The 16,711-nt window shown below is 45.9% G+C and overlaps 1 protein-coding gene across 1 annotated transcript; it reads left to right on the top strand.

Annotated features, from left to right (window-relative positions):
* Positions 1-16,141: 16,141 nt before the first annotated feature.
* Positions 16,142-16,483, top strand: LOC115686573 (uncharacterized). Its single transcript, XM_030611917.1, has one exon. The coding sequence runs from the start codon at positions 16,142-16,144 to the stop codon at positions 16,481-16,483; it is 342 nt and encodes a 113-aa protein (XP_030467777.1).
* Positions 16,484-16,711: the final 228 nt, after the last annotated feature.

Raw genomic sequence — 16,711 nt, 5'->3', positions numbered from 1 at the left:
AGCAGGTAGGAGAGTGGTAGAATTGTGATGATGAGCAGCGAAGGAAGAGGTGTAGGAAGAGTCCCCAGAAGGGGTACAAGAAGAGGAATAAGAGGTAGAGGTCATGCACGAGCGAGAGCTGTAGAGAACTTCGGATTGGGTGTTAGAGCGGTAGAAAACCCTCGAATTGATGCTGGAGCTGCAGTGGACCCCAGAGTTGATGTTAGACCTGTAGATGATCCTAGAATGGAAGCGGTCATGAAGACCCTAGAACATATTGGTAATCTGATAGGACAGCAGACTCAGGAACGAGCTGCTATGATTGCCCAAACTACCGAGGCCACTGTGGCAGCTACTGCTAATAATAATAATGGGAATCAAGGGCAGGGGCAAGTGAATGTGAATAGACAAATGCACCAATTGGTCGAGCAGTTTATGAAGCTAAAACCGCCCAAGTTTTCTGGAAGAGGTGACCCTGAGGCTGCACCACGATGGGTAGAGGAACTCGAGAAAACCTTTGAGGTATTAGGGTGCACCGATAATGAGAAACTAACCCTAGCGATATATCAATTGTAGGATAATGCGAATGATTGGTGGAAAGCCACCAGGGATAGAGTGTTTCCCGAAGGTACTGCCCAGACTTGGGCTGCATTTACCCAAAGTTTTTATGGGAAATATTTCTCAGAGAGTGCTAGGGAGAGAAAGCTAGCAGAATTTATGAGACTCCGCCAAGGCCAGATGACGGTAAACCAGTATGAGGCGGAATTTGCTAGATTGTCTAAGTTTGCACCGAGAATGGTAGAGCATCCCGAGGACAAGGCGCGAAGGTTTCGGGATGGATTGAAAGCTGACATTCGCAGCCAGTTAATACTGGTGAATCTGAGGACTTATGAGGACATATATGATAGGGCTCAGGCTCTTGAGCGGGATCAGGTAGACAGGGCAGCCGCATCTGGGTCGAGGTTTGTCCAGGGTATGGACAATCGTAATCTCGGGAAGAGGCCGATGTCGGGTAATAGACGTTTTGTCCCTCCTATTAGAAGAAATATAGGGAAGCCGGCCCGAAATCAGAATGGTCCATGTCGGTTATGTGGGGAAAGACATGGAAATGGACCTTGTCCAACCCGGGGTGGAGCATGTTTTGGGTGTGGTGGATTTGGTCATCATGTGAGGTATTGCCCCAATCTCAGGCAGAATAGATCGCCTGCGTTGCCGCCACCCAAGAACGGGAATAAGACTGGAACGGCCCAGATGGCCAATCAGAATAGGCCACAGGCGCAAGGACGAGTGTACGCCATGGCCAGAAGAGAAATTGAGAACGCGCCAGGGGTTGTCATAGGTATGATTTCTCTGTGCAACCATGCTGCGTATGCTTTATTTGACCCTGGGGCGTCACATTCCTTTATATCTGAGCAATTTGTTGAGTTGATTGGAATAGAACCGCAGCTGCTTGATGTTGTGTTATGCGTTGCAACTCCCTTGAATGATAAGATGCTAGTTTCATTGGGGTGTCCAAACTGTAAGGTTGTGATTGGGGATATGGAGGAAAGGATTGATTTAGCGGTTCTAGCCATGTATGATTTCGATGTGATAGTGGGTATGGACTGGCTGTCTAAGCAGAGGGCCGTAATGGATTGCAATAGTAGGGTGATCCAATTTAACCCTGTTAGACATCTGGAATTTAAATTTGTGGGAAATCGATGAGGACCCTCGATTCCATGGATTTCGTCGTTAGAAATGTCGAAGTTGTTGAGTGAAGGGTGTCAAGGGTTTCTAGCGGCTGTAGTTGATTCGACGGCTGAAGAGCCGAGGCTAGAGGAGATAGTCGTGGTGTACGAGTATCCCGATGTGTTTCCTCAAGAATTGCCGGGATTGCCACCGGAAAGAGAAGTAGAGTTTGTAATCGAGTTGGCATCTGGAACTGAGCCAATCTCGAAGGCACCTTATAGAATGTTGCTGTCGGAGTTAAAGGAATTAAAGGTGCAAATGCAAGAGTTATTAGACAAAGGATTTATTCGTCCGAGTGCGTCTCCATGGGGAGCGCCGGTTTTATTTGTGAGAAAGAAAGATGGATCGTTGAGATTATGTATTGATTATAGGCAGCTAAATCAGGTGACGATCAAGAATAAATATCCCTTGTCGAGGATTGATGATTTGTTTGATCAGTTACAAGGGGCTTCGGTGTTCTCTAAAATTGATTTGAGAACGGGGTATCATCAGTTGAGGATTAGGAACGAGGATATACCGAAGACGGCATTTAGGACGAGATATGGACACTATGAATTTGCGGTAATGCCATTCGGATTGACGAACGTCCCTGCTACCTTTATGGATCTAATGAATCGGGTGTTTAAGGAATTCTTAGATCAATTCGTGATTGTTTTTATAGACGACATATTGGTGTACTCGAAGAGCCTAGAGGAGCATGAATTTCACTTGAGTAGAGTGTTGCAGACTTTAAGAGAGAACGCACTGCATGCTAAGTTTAGCAAGTGCGAATTCTGGCTCAATCGAGTAGCATTTCTCGGAAGTGTGATCTCTAGCGAAGGAATCTCAATAGATCCATTGAAGATTGAGGCTGTGATGAAGTGGCCGAGACTAACGACGGTAATAGAAGTTCGAAGCTTTCTTGGTTTGGCTGGATATTATCGTCGCTTCGTGGAAGGATTTTCGGCAATAGCGACGTCGTTGACACATTTGTTGAAAAAGGAAACTAGGTATGAATGGACCGACAAATGTGAAAGGAGTTTTCAGGAATTGAAGCATAGATTGACAACGGCACCGGTGTTGACTATTCCATCAGGACCCGAAGGATATGAAATTTATAGCGATGCGTCGTTGAAAGGATTGGGGTGTGTACTCATGCAAAATGGGCAAGTAGTGGCCTACGCATCTAGACAGTTAAGACCGCATGAGTTGAATTACCCGACGCATGACTTGGAATTAGCCGCAATAGTATTCGCCCTGAAGATTTGACGACACTATTTATGCGGAGAGAAATTTCAGATCTATACCGACCATCAGAGCCTCAAATATCTGTTTTCTCAAAAGGAGTTAAATATGAGGCAGTGTCAGTGGATGGAATTGTTGAAAGATTATGATTGTGATATATTGTATCATCCCGGGAAGGCCAACCAGGTAGCCGATGCATTGAGTCGAAAGTCGAGCATCGCTCATTTAATGGTCAAGGAATAGACGTTGTTAGAAAAAGTGCGAGACTCGGAGTTTAGATTCGAAGTAAGTCAAGTCTTGAGCTTGCTGGCTACGCTGAGGATTGAACCGGAGATCCAGGCTAAGATTAAGATGTTGCAGTCTACGGATCAAGAAATCCAAAGGATTTTAGAAATGGAGGAGATCAAGAGAAAGCCGGACTTCCAGATATCCGAAGACGGGATATTGAAGTTCCGTGGACGTTTATGTGTGCCTGACGATGCGGAAATTAAGGAAGAGATTTTGTCAGAAGCGCATCGCAGCAGTTATAGTATCCATCGAGGTAGTACTAAAATGTATCAGAATTTGAAGCAGTACTATTGGTGGAATGGTATGAAGGTAGACATAGCCAGACATGTGGCCAAATGTCTGACATGCCAGCAAGTGAAGGCACAACATTGTAAGCCAGGAGGACTATTGCGACCTTTGGAAATCCCAGAATGGAATGGGAACATATAACTATGGATTTTGTGACGGGATTACCAAAGAGCCAAAGAGGCCATGATACTATTTGGGTGATTGTCGACAGATTGACAAAGTCGGCACACTTTTTGGCTGTACGAAAAGATTTCGCATTAGATCGGTATGCTGAGTTATATGTACAACAGATAGTTCGATTGCATGGGGTACCAGTGATTATTACCTCAGATCATGATCCTAGGTTTACCGCCAGTTTTTGGAAAAGTCTGCTGATGGCATTAGGATCTAAGCTACAGTTCAGTACAGCCTACCATCCTCAAATAGATGGTCAGTCTGAGAGGACGATTTAGAATTTAGAGGATATGCTTCGGGCATGTGTATTGGATTTTCAGGGTAAATGGGAAGAGCAATTGCCCTTAGTAGAATTTGCCTATAACAACAGTTTTCAGCAGAGCATCGGAATAGCACCCTTTGAAACACTATATGGCAGGGCTTGTAGGACGCCCGTGTGCTGGGACGAAGTAGGAGAAAGAAGTATAACTGGACCAGAGTTAGTTCAACAGTCGGTTGAGGCTGTTAAGGTGATTCGTGAAAGGCTGAAAACAGTTCAAAGCCGTCAAAAAAGTTATGCAGACAGAAGGCGAAGGCCTTTAGAGTTTCAAGTAGGGGATCACGTATTTCTTAAAGTATCACCCATGAGAGGACTATCTAGATTCGGTAAGAAAGGGAAGTTGAGTCCGAGGTATGTGGGACCTTTTGAGGTTTTAGAAAGGATCGGGGAATTAGCATATCGCCTTGCACTTCCACCGAATTTATCGCAAGTGCATAATGTGTTCCACGTATCGATGTTGAGGAAATACGAACCGGACCCGACTCATGTGTTGAATTATGAGGAAGTAGAAGTCGATGACATGGTGTCATATTGTCACGCCCCGAACCCCATCGAGCTCGCGACATCCTTCACTGATCGATTTATACGACATCCCAGGGTATTGCCGACCTCACTTAAAATCATCAGAGATTTACTTCCATAGCGGAACCACAAATCACCCGGACAATTTGAAACTAGGGAAAAACAGGGAGAATATACATATACTTTTCCTCATTCAAACCTACACCATAATATTCACAATTTACAAACCGCCTTTATACATATGCACACCGAACTATACAACCATCAATTTTCAAAAAGGACCGATGACCTGGCATTCTACACTCAAAAATGGTACTCGCCAAAAGCCTAACTTTTCCACCCCTACACTAACCCCTACGACCTTTACTCGGCGTCCACTCCGAGTCTGATTCCTTAATGACTGAACTTGAGCTGCCTTGCACCGACTGCTCCTCCGAGGACTCTGGCTCTGCCTCAATCTCAATAGGGTGATTGATGTCGCCCGACTCAGCCGGAACTTCATTTGACCCTCCTCAGCTAGTACATCAAAGAAATTGTACTCAGGCACGAAATTGGGATCCATAAACTGCTCATACGGAAGTATATACTCAGGCTCCTCCTTAGGCTCTTCAGACTCATCAGGCTCGTTCTCGGGTTCTGCCTTTGGCTCTATCTCCTCTGGTTCCTCCTCGGGGATTGGTTCTAAATCTATGTCCATCGGGTCGCCTTCTGCCTGCGACGCTTCGGGTTCAGGTTCGTGCTCAGCCCCGGAAGATTCTTGAGCTACGGGTGCTGGATGTAAACTAGACTGAGCTAAACTAACCTCTGCACTAGTCAACTCTCCATCTATCGGGGGTATGACAGACGGATCCCAATCCCCAACTAAGTCAAACGGAACATCAAAACCCTTAACGGGCCCGAACTCATCCCCGGCTACATCCCGGAAGAACCAGGCGGTATAAACATGGGTCTCCCATAAAGGTAGTCCTACCTCTATAAAAACAGTCGTTGTATGCTTAATCCAGGTCATACCATCACCCATAGGAAACTCTTCTACTTCAAGCTCGGTATGCACTGGGACTCCAAAACGCTCGGGTGGCAGCGGGGGATTCATTGCTCCTGCCGGGGTTTTGAAATGTTTTGGTTGAAACAACCGTGAGACTACATCTCAGTAAGTACACCCCTAAACCCCACCTAGGCTATCACGTACCTCCAGACAATCACAAAGCACAATCACACATACACCAAATCATCACATAACAAGCACTTCACATACGATCACAAGCATGTACAAATCTCATGTTATGCACTCATTCCGTTCTCATTATCTCTTTCGCACATTCCTCGCTAGTAACCCGCGTTATAGTACACGCCTCAGGTTCACTGCGACCATTTTTCACAACACTTCAGGGCCCGCGTTAACGTACACGCCTCAGGCCATATTTCTTGCCTGCGTTGAAGTACACGCCTTAGGCTCAACACCTACCACCTACTGCGCAACCCGCGTTGAAGTACACGCCTCAGGCTGGCAGTCTTCCGGTAATACCGGGCATCGTCCCGCGTTGAAGTACACGCCTCAGGACGGCACAATTTCCACGAACACATGTCATACCACATTTCTTTCTTACTCATGCACATGCTCAACAAGCATTTACCACACTTAATTGGCCAATCACACGTGGCCCGTGCACGCCTCAGGTTCACACGCAAAACATGCTCACTAAGCATTTGACATGGCCAATTTTAATAATTAGATCAGTCTGGCCCAAGCGTGCACCCAACATGCATGTTTCAATCATGTAATTACACAACCATGCACTCACTTTCATTTCCTCAACCCAGTCGCAGTTCCAACACACATTAGACACATAATTTGCCATTTTTCTCCAACCAGATGGCGTCAAATCGATTCCAGTCCTTCACGACACTTTCTCACCATTAATTGCCGGTTCTAAAAATCCAATTTATGTCCCGATCGGCCCATCACAGCCCATTGAACAGTCACCCACAGCCAACTCTCGTCCTCAAAGTCTCCATTAAAAATTCTCCAAATTCAATTCTAGGCCCGCCAATTGATTTTACTCCTAATCCGTACAATCCCGCACCCGAATAAACCCGATTTCAACCAAAATTACCCGTCGATACCCAATATCCTAAGTCGGGTTTAGGGCGCGACTTACCCGACCCTAGACTCACGCGGCTAGAGTGAAAAGCGGTGGCGATCGACGGCGATCTTGCGGCGGCTTGCGGCGGCGACGGTGTACGGCTCCCGGCGGGCGGCGATCGGCTCCCGGTGGGGGCGACTTGGCTCACGGCCAAGGGGAAAGAAACCGAGAGGGAGAGAGAGAACGGCGGTGAGGTGGCGTGAGGGTGGGGCGGCGGATCGGCGGCGGTGCAGCGGTGGGCGGTGCGGCGGCGATGGCGGGAGGTAGAGAGAGAGAGTTCGGGAGGGAGAGAGAGAGATGGAGAGGAGGCTCACAGTGGGAGGGGGGTGACCGAATGGGGGAGAGAGAGAGAGGAGAGAGAATGGTCTAACTTAACTTTCAAGTTTTGATCAATTTTGGCAAATGACCAAAATACCCCTCTCTCACAATTTGATCCAACGGTCCATATTCGATCTAATCTTGAAATCGACGGCCCAGATCAAATCTCACCCAAAAATATCCAAGGGTAATCTTGTAATTTCTCAAAAAGTCTAAAGGCAAAATTGGCATTTCCAAATTTGAGGGTAAAATGACCAAAATGCCCTTTGCCCATAAAACTAACCCTTTATTAATTCCCAAGGATAAAATGATCACTTTCTCCGTTTCTCGCCGAAATCGAACTTTTTTGAAAAATCCGAAGAAATCCAGAGTTGTACGTTCTAATTACAACGTCGTCCAAAGGCCCTGCCGTGACTTTTCAAATTTTCTGATGCTCGATTTGGTCTCTAATCAATATTCAAATTATATATATAATGTAACTGGAGCGTTTCTCAGATTAACGGGTGGCTTTTGGGAAATTCGCCTGTACGACCCGTGACTGATACTAAATCGAGTCACGTGCAATTTATTCAGACCGTAACGACTTCGGTTGCCAATAAAATCACGAGGATCGATCACTAGTTCCGATGAGTACGATCGTTCGGAATAAGTTCGGGATCATTCGTCAATTCATTTCGAAATCAAACGGAATCACCCGTGATCCACGTACATGATAATGACGAATCAGCCCATCCTTTCCTAAGAACGGCCTACACTGGCTCAAAATATCACCTCGACGATTTTATGGTCGAAATTCAGTTCACGGTCGAATTCCTCTAGTCGTACGAACTTAAATCCCTCATTAGCTTTTTCCTATAGGTTAGTATCCCAGGAATGATCAGTTCTGAGCGAGAACTAGCTACAAGTACATTAATAAAATAATTCATTTCATAAATCCCAAGTGAGCGAAATTTCGGAATGTCACAATCTTCCCCCCTTACAAAAATTTAGTCCTCGAAATTTACAAATCTCACCACTATCCAATAATTACAATTCTTACTACTGCTCAAACAACTGGGGGTATTGACGTTGCATCACCTCTTCACTTTCCCAAGTTGCGCCTTTTGTCCCGTGGTGTTCCCAAATAACCTTGACCATTGGAATTGTCTTGTTCCTGAGAACCCGCTCTTTCCGATCTTCAATCCTTACTGGTCTCTCGACATAAGACACCTTATCATCAACTGCTATCTCCTCATAATTCAGCACATGAGTCGGGTCCGATTCGTATTTCCTCAACATCGATACGTGGAACACATTATGCACTTGTGATAAATTCGGCGGAAGTGCAAGATGATATGCTAAATCCCCGATTCTTTCTAAAATCTCAAAAGGTCCCACGTACCTCGGACTCAGCTTCCCTTTCTTACCGAACCTGGATAGTCCTCTCATGGGCAATACCTTAAGAAATACGTGATCCCCAACCTGGAACTCCAAAGGTCTTCGCCTCCTGTCTGCATAATTCTTTTGACGGCCCTGTGCTATCTTCAGCCTTTCGCGAATAATCTTAACTGCCTCAATCGATTGCTCGACTAGCTCTGGCACGGTTATAGTGCTTTCTCCTACCTCGTCCCAGCACACGGGCGTCCTACAGGCCCTGCCATATAGCGCTTCAAAGAACGCCATTCCGATGCTCTGTTGGAAACTATTATTATAAGCAAACTCTACTAAGGGCAGTTGCTCTTCCCACTTACCCTGAAAATCCAGCACATATGCCCGGAGCATATCCTCTAGAGTCTGAATTGTCCTCTCAGACTGGCCATCTGTCTGAGGATGGTAAGCCGTACTAAACTGTAACTTAGATCCTAATGCCATTTGCAGACTTTTCCAAAAACTGGTGGTAAACCTAGGATCACGATCTGAGGTTATCGACACTGGTACCCCTTGTAGACGAACTATCTGTTACACGTATAACTCGGCATACCGATCTAATGCGAAATCTTTTCGCACAGCCAAAAAGTGTGCCGACTTGGTCAGTCTGTCGACAATTACCCAAATAGTGTCATGGCCTCTTTGGCTCCTTGGCAACCCCGTCACAAAGTCCATAGTTATGTGCTCCCATTTCCACTCTGGGATTTCCAAGGGTCGCAACAATCCTCCAGGCTTACAATGTTGTGCCTTCACCTGTTGGCACGTCAGACATTTGGCCACATATCTGGCTATATCCACCTTCATACCGTTCCACCAGTAGTATTGCCTCAAATTTCTATACATTTTAGTACTACCGGAATGTATACTGTAACTGCTACGATGCGCTTCTGATAAAATTACTTCCCTCAACTCCGCATCGTCAGGTGCGCATAAACGTCCACGAAATTTTAATATCACATCTTCAGATACCTGGAAATCTGGCTTTCTCTTAGCCTCTTCCATCTCTAAAATCTTTTGGATTTCCTGATCCACAGACTGCAGTGTTTTAATCTTAGCCTGGATCTCCGGTTCAATCCTAAGCGTAGCCAACAAGCTCGAGACTTGACTTACTTCGAATCTAAACTTCGAGTCTCGCACTTTTTCTAACAATGTCCATTCCTTAACCATCAAATGAGCGATGCTGGACTTTCGACTCAAAGCATCGGCTACTCGGTTAGCCTTCCCGGGATGATATAGAATGTCACAGTCATAATCCTTCAACAACTCCATCCACCGACGCTGCCTCATGTTTAATTCCTTTTGCGAAAACAAATATTTGAGACTTTGATGATCGGTATAAATCTGAAATTTCTCTCCGCATAAATAATGTCGCCAAATCTTCAGGGCGAATACTATTGCGGCTAACTCCAAATCATGCGTTGGATAATTCAACTCCTGCGGCCTTAACTGCCTTGACGCATAAGCCACTACTTGTCCATTTTGCATGAGCACACATCCCAATCCTTTCAACGACGCGTCACTATAAATTTCATATCCTTCGGGTCCTGATGGAATCGTCAATACTGGTGCCGTTGTCAATCTATGCTTCAATTCCTAAAAACTCCTTTCACATCTATCAGTCCATTCAAATTTTGTTTCCTTTTTCAACAAATGCGTCAACGGTGTCGCTATTGCCGAAAATCCATCCATGAAACGACGGTAGTATCTAGCCAAACCCAGAAAACTTCGAACCTCTATTACCGTCATTGGTCTCGGCCATTTCATTACAGCCTCAATCTTCGATGGGTCCACTGAAATTCCTTCTCCAGAAATTACATGACCGAGAAATGCTACTCGACTGAGCCAGAATTCGCACTTGCTAAACTTGGCATACAGCGCGTTTTCCCTTAAAGTCTGCAACACTCGATTCAAGTGAAATTCATGCTCCTCTAGGCTCTTCGAGTATACTAATATGTCATCTATAAACACAATCACAAAATTGATCTAAGAATTCCTTAAACACCCGATTCATCATATCCATAAAGGCAGCAGGGGCGTTCGTCAATCCAAATGGCATTACAGTAAATTCATAATGTCCATATCTCGTCCTAAATGCCGTCTTCGGTATATCCTCATTCCTAATCCTCAACTGATGATACCCTATTCTCAAATCAATTTTAGAGAACACCGAAGCCCCTTGTAACTGATCAAATAAATCATCAATCCTCGGCAAGGGATATTTATTTTTAATCGTCACTTGATTCAACTGCTTGTAATCGATGCATAACCTCAACGATCCATCTTTCTTTCTCACAAACAAGACCAGCGCTCCCCACGAAGATGCACTCGGACGAATAAACCCTTTGTCTACTAATTCTTGCATCTGCACCTTTAACTCCTTTAACTCCGATAACGACATCCTATAAGGTGTTTTCGATATTGGCTCGGTTCTAGGTGCCAATTCGATTACAAATTCTACCTCCCTTGCTGGTGGCAGTCCCGGCAATTCCTGAGAAAACTCATCGGGATACTCGCACACCACAGCTATATTCTCAAGCCTCGGCTCCTCAGCCGTTGAATTAACTACTGCCGCTAGGAATCCTTGACAACCTTCCCTCAGCAACTTTGTCATTTTTAGTGACGAAATCCATGGAATCGAGGGTCCTCCTCGACTTCCCACAAATTTATATTCCGGATGTCCAACGGGATTAAATTGGATCACCTTGCTATTGCAATCCAGAACGGCCCTCTGCTTAGATAGCCAATCCATACCCACTATCACATCAAAATCGTACATGTCTAGAACCGCTAAATCAATCTTCTCCTCCCTATCCCCAATCACGATCTTACAGTTTGGACACCCCAGGCCATGTTTCTTGCCCGCGTTGAAGTACACGCCTTAGGCTCAACACCTACCACCTACTGCGCAACCCGCGTTGAAGTACACGCCTCAGGCTGGCAGTCTTCCGGTAATACCGGGCATCGTCCCGCGTTGAAGTATATGCCTCAGGACGGCACAATTTCCACGAACACATATCATACCACATTTCTTTCTTACTCATGCACATACTCAACAAGCATTTACCACACTTAATTGGCCAATCACACGTGGACTGTGCACGCCTCAGGTTCACACGCAAAACATGCTCACTAAGCATTTGACATGACCAATTTTAATAATTAGATCAGTCTGGCCCAAGCGTGCACCCAACAGGCATATTTCAATCATGTAATTACACAACCATGCACTCAATTTCATTTCCTCAACCCAGTCATAATTCCAACACACATTAGACACATAATTTGCCATTTTTCTCCAACCAGATGGCGTCAAATCGATTCCAGTCCTTCACGACACTTTCTCACCATTAATTGCCGGTTCTAAAAATCCAATTTATGTCCCGATCGGCCCATCACAGCCCACTGAACAGTCACCCACAGCCAACTCTCGTCCTCAAAGTCTCCATTAAAAATTCCCCAAATTCAATTCTAGGCCCGCCAATTGATTTTACTCCTAATCCGTACAATCCCGCACCCGAATAAACCCGATTTCAACCAAAATTACCCGTCGATACCCAATATCCTAAGTCAGGTTTAGGGCGCGACTTACCCGACCCTAGACTCACGCGGCTAGAGTGAAAAGCGGTGGCGATCGACGGCGATTTTGCGGCGGCTTGTGGCAGCGACAGTATACGGCTCCCGGCGGGCGGCGATCGGCTCACGGTGGGGGCGGCTTGGCTCATGGCCAAGGGGAAAGAAACCTAGAGGGAGAGAGAGAACGGCGGTGAGGTGGCGTGAGGGTGGGGCGGCGGATCGGCGGTGGCGCGGCAGTGGGCGGTGTAGCGGCGACGGCGGGAGGGAGAGAGAGAGATGGAGGGGAGGCTCACGGTGGGAGGGGGGTGACCGAATGGGGGAGAGAGAGAGAGGAGAGAGAATGGTCTAACTTAACTTCCAAGTTTTGACCAATTTTGCCAAATGACCAAAATACCCCTCTGTCACAATTTGATCCAACGGTCCATATTCGATCTAATCTTGAAATCGACGGCCCAGATCGAATCTCACCCGAAAATATCCAAGGGTAATCTTGTAATTTCTCAAAAAGTCTAAAGGCAAAATTGTCCTTTCCAAATTTGAGGGTAAAATGACCAAAATGCCCTTTGCCCATAAAACTAACCCTTTATTAATTCCCAAGGGTAAAATGGTCACTTTCTCTGTTTCTCGCCGAAATCGAACTTTTTGAAAAATCCGAAGAAATCTAGAGTTGTACGTTCCAATTACAACGTCGTCCAAAGGCCCTGCCGTGACTCTCCAAATTTTCTGATGCTCGATTTGGTCTCTAATCAATATTCAAATTATATATATATAACGTAACTGGAGCGTTTCTCAGACTAATGGGTGGCTTTTGGGAAATTCGCCTGTACGACCCGTGACTGATACTAAATCGAGTCACGTGCAATTTATTCAGACCGTAACGACTTCGGTTGCCAATAAAATCGCGAGGATCGATCACTAGTTCCTATGAGTACGATCGTTCGGAATAAGTTCGGGATCATTTGTCAATTCATTTCGGAATCAAATGGAATCGCCCGTGATCCACGTACATGATAATGACGAATCAGCCCATCCTTTCCTAAGAACGGCCTACACTGGCTCAAAATGTCACCTCGACGATTTTATGGTCGAAATTCAGTTCACGGTCGAATTCCTCTAGTCGTACGAACTTAAATCCTTCATTAGCCTTTCCCTATAGGTTAGTATCCAACGAATGATCAGTTCCGAGCGAGAACTAGCTACAAGTACATTAATAAAATAATTCATTTCATAAATCCCAAATGAGCGAAATTTCGGAATGTCACACATATGTTGAGAGACCAGTAAGGATTGAAGATCGGAAAGAACGGGTTCTAAGGAACAAGATGATCCCGATGGTCAAAGTTATTTGGGAACATCACGGGACAGAAGGTGCGACTTGGGAAAGTGAAGAGATAATGCAACGTCAATACCCCCATTTGTTTGAGTAGTGGTGGGATTTGTAAATTTCGAGGACGAAATTTGTGTAAAGGGGGAAGAATTGTGACATCCTGAAAATTGTCCATTTGAGATTTATGAAATGCTTGGTTTTATGAACATACTCGTAGTTAGTTCTCGCCCGGAACTGATCATTCCTGGGATACTAACCATTAGGGAAAGGCTAATTAGGGATTTAAATTCGTGCGACTAAAGAAAATTCGATCGTGAATTGATTTTCGACCATAAAATCGTTGAGGTGACATTTTGAGCCGCTGTAGGCCGATCCAAGGATAGCCAGGGGTCAGTTCGCCACTATCATAGTAGTGGATCGAGAGTGATTCCACTGGACCACGAAATGAATTGACGAATGATCCTAAACCTATACCAAACGATCTTGCCCCTCGGATCTAGCGATCGATCCTCACGATTAAGTGACAACCGAAGTCGTCATGGACCGAATGAACTTGCACGTGACTCGATTTATCATCAGTCACGGGTTGAATATGCGAATTTCCCCAAAAAGCCGCCCGTTAGTTCGAGAAACGCTCGAGTTACGTTTAATAAAATTTAATTATTTATTTGAGCCCAATTTGGACATCGAAAAATTAGGAAGTCACAACGGGGCGTTAAGACGACGTTGTAGTTGGAACGTACAGCTTTGGATTTTCCTGAATCCTTCAGAAAAATTTAATTTCGGCAAGAAATGACGAAAGCGACCGTTTTACCCCAGGAATTTGTTAAGGGCAATTTTTAAGAGGGAAGGGCATTTTGGTAATTTTGCCCTAATTTTTGAGTTGGACAATTTTGCCCTTGGAATTTTACGAAATTCCCAAATTGCCCTTGGATATTTTTAGAAAGATTCGATCCGGGCCGTCGATCTCAGGATAAGATCGAATCTGGACCGTCGATTGGGTTTGTGAGACAAGGGCAAGATGGTCATTTTGACCCCCAATAATTGACCTTGAATATTTAAAAGCCTAAATCTTTCTCTCTCTCCATCCTTCTCGGCTCACACTCTCTCTCTCTCTCCCCTCTCCTGTGGCCGTGACTCACGGCAAGGAGGCCGTCGCCATCCGCGCCACCGCCGAGCCGCGCCGCCGCTCGCCGCCGTCCCCGCTGATCTTCGCCGCTTTCCACTCTAGCCGCGTTAGTCTAGAGTTTAGTAAGTCGCACCCTAAACCTTATTTAGGACGTCGGGTATCGACTGATAAATTAGGGTGGATTCGGGTTTTAATAGACGCGGATTAGCACGGTTTTGGGGGCGGAATTGATTAGCGGGCCTTAGGAATGAATTTGGGAGATTTTGATGGAAAATTATAGGCCAAAGGCAGGCTGTGGGTGGCTGATATGAGTGCTGTGATGTTTTGTTCGGTACGTAAATTGGGTATTTGGATTCGGCGATTAATTATGAGAAAATGTCGTGAAGGGCCGGAATTGATTCGCCGCAGTTTGGAGGTGGAAAAATGAGAATTTGTATGTCGATTGTGCATTTGTGATGTGGCTGAATTGTGGTGATGAAATTGGGTGCACTAGTGTGCAATTGATTGATTGAAATATGCTTGATTATGTGCACGCATGGGCCGAATTGAATTGATTGTCAATTGGCTGTGTTTGAATGTCGATTGAGCATGAGAAATGCGTGGTTTGATGTGTGCACGGGCCAAGTGTGAATGGCCAATATGTTGAGCATGTGCAAGAGCGGGGAATTGATCCATCCTGAGGCGGTACGACTACGCGGGACGATGCCCGGTATTATCGGAAGACGGCCAACCTGAGGCGGTACCATTACGCGGGTTGTGTCGTAGGTGGTAGGTGTTGAGCCTGAGGCGGTACCATTACGCGGACAAGATACATGGCCTGAGGCGGTACCACTACGCGGACAAGATACATGGCCTGAGGCGGTACCATTACGCGGGCCTTTGAGTGTTGTGATGTTAGGTGGTAGGTGTTGAGCCTGAGGCGGTACCACTACGCGGGCAAGATACATGGCCTGAGGCTGTACCATTACGCGGGCCCTGGAGTGTTGTGATGAGTTGGTCGCAGTGAACCTGAGGCAGTACCATTACGCGGGTCACTGGCGAGTGGTGTGGAAAAGATGTGATGAGATCAGAATAAATGCATGAAACGAAATTAGAACATGCATGTGAGTGGAATGGTGTTATGATGGCTAACTTGCAGGTTCCACGCTGGAAAGGCCCAGGTAAGTATTGATTGTGTGCCTGCGATGTAATAGCTGAGTGTGGTTGTTTGTCGTGATTGTCTGGAGGTACGTGATAGCCTAGGTAGGGTTTAGGGGTGTACTTATTGAGATATAATCTCATGGTTGTTTCAACCAATATTTTTCAGAACCCCTGCCTGATCAATGAATCCTCCGCCGTCGCCACTACCTGAGCGTTTTGGAGTACCAATGCACACCGAACACAATGTGGTAGAGTTTCCTATAGATGACCATATGACCTGGATTAAGCACACCACCGTAGTATTTGTAGATGTAGGATTACCCTTATGGGAGGCCCATACATATATCGTTTGGTTCTTTAGGGACAGGATAGACGAGTTTGGACCCGTCCGCGGTTTTGACGTCCCCTTTGATGGAGTTGGGGACTGGGACCCGTCTGCTATACCTCCTCCGGATGGCGAGTTGACTAGCTTAGAGACTAGTCTAGCGCAGTCAGGACTTCATCCTGCGTCAGCAGCGCCAGAATCTTCGGGGGTCGAGCAGGAACCAGAGCCTGAAGGATCGCAAGCGGGGTACGATCCGATGGATATGGATCTTGAGCCGATCCCAGAGGAAGAACCAGAAGAGGAGGAACCCGAGGCGGAACCTGAGAATGATCCTGCTGTGCCTGAAGAAGAACCGGTGTACATTCCCCCGTATGAGCAGTGGATTGACCCCGATTTCGTGCCAGAGTACGGGTTTGATGAGGAGTCCGACTCAGAGGAGCAGATAGAAGTCCCAGCGGAGTCGGGTGACATCAATAACCCGATTGAGATCGGAGCCGAACCAGAGTCCTCGAAGGAGCAGACAGTTCAGGGAGATTTAGAGTCAGAGGACGAAGAATCAGACTCAGAGTGGACGCCTAGCAGAGGGCGTAGAGGTTAGGTTTAGGGGTTGATAAGAGACTTTTTGAGGAGTACCATTTTTGAGGATAGGATATCCAGGTCATTAATCCTTTCGATATCGGTGGTTTATAGTATGGTGTGCATATGTATATGGTGTTTGTAAATTGTGAATATTATATAAGTTTGAATGAGAAATGAATATGTGTATTCTCCTTGATTACCCCAGTTTTAATTGTCCGGGTATTTGTGGTTTCCGCTGATCGTTTTA

This window comes from Syzygium oleosum, unplaced genomic scaffold (assembly GCF_021117445.2).
Source record: "Syzygium oleosum isolate NSW1041296 unplaced genomic scaffold, Sole_v2.1 Sole_v2.16, whole genome shotgun sequence".
Classification (NCBI taxonomy): Eukaryota; Viridiplantae; Streptophyta; class Magnoliopsida; order Myrtales; family Myrtaceae; genus Syzygium; species Syzygium oleosum.
Note: the sequence above shows the minus strand (reverse complement) of the source record. Positions and strands in the feature narration are given on the sequence as shown.

What these genes read in the sequence shown, in the direction of transcription:
- LOC115686573 (XM_030611917.1), top strand. Translation starts at nt 16,142, where the DNA reads ATGGATATGGATCTTGAGCCGATCCCAGAGGAAGAACCAGAAGAGGAG.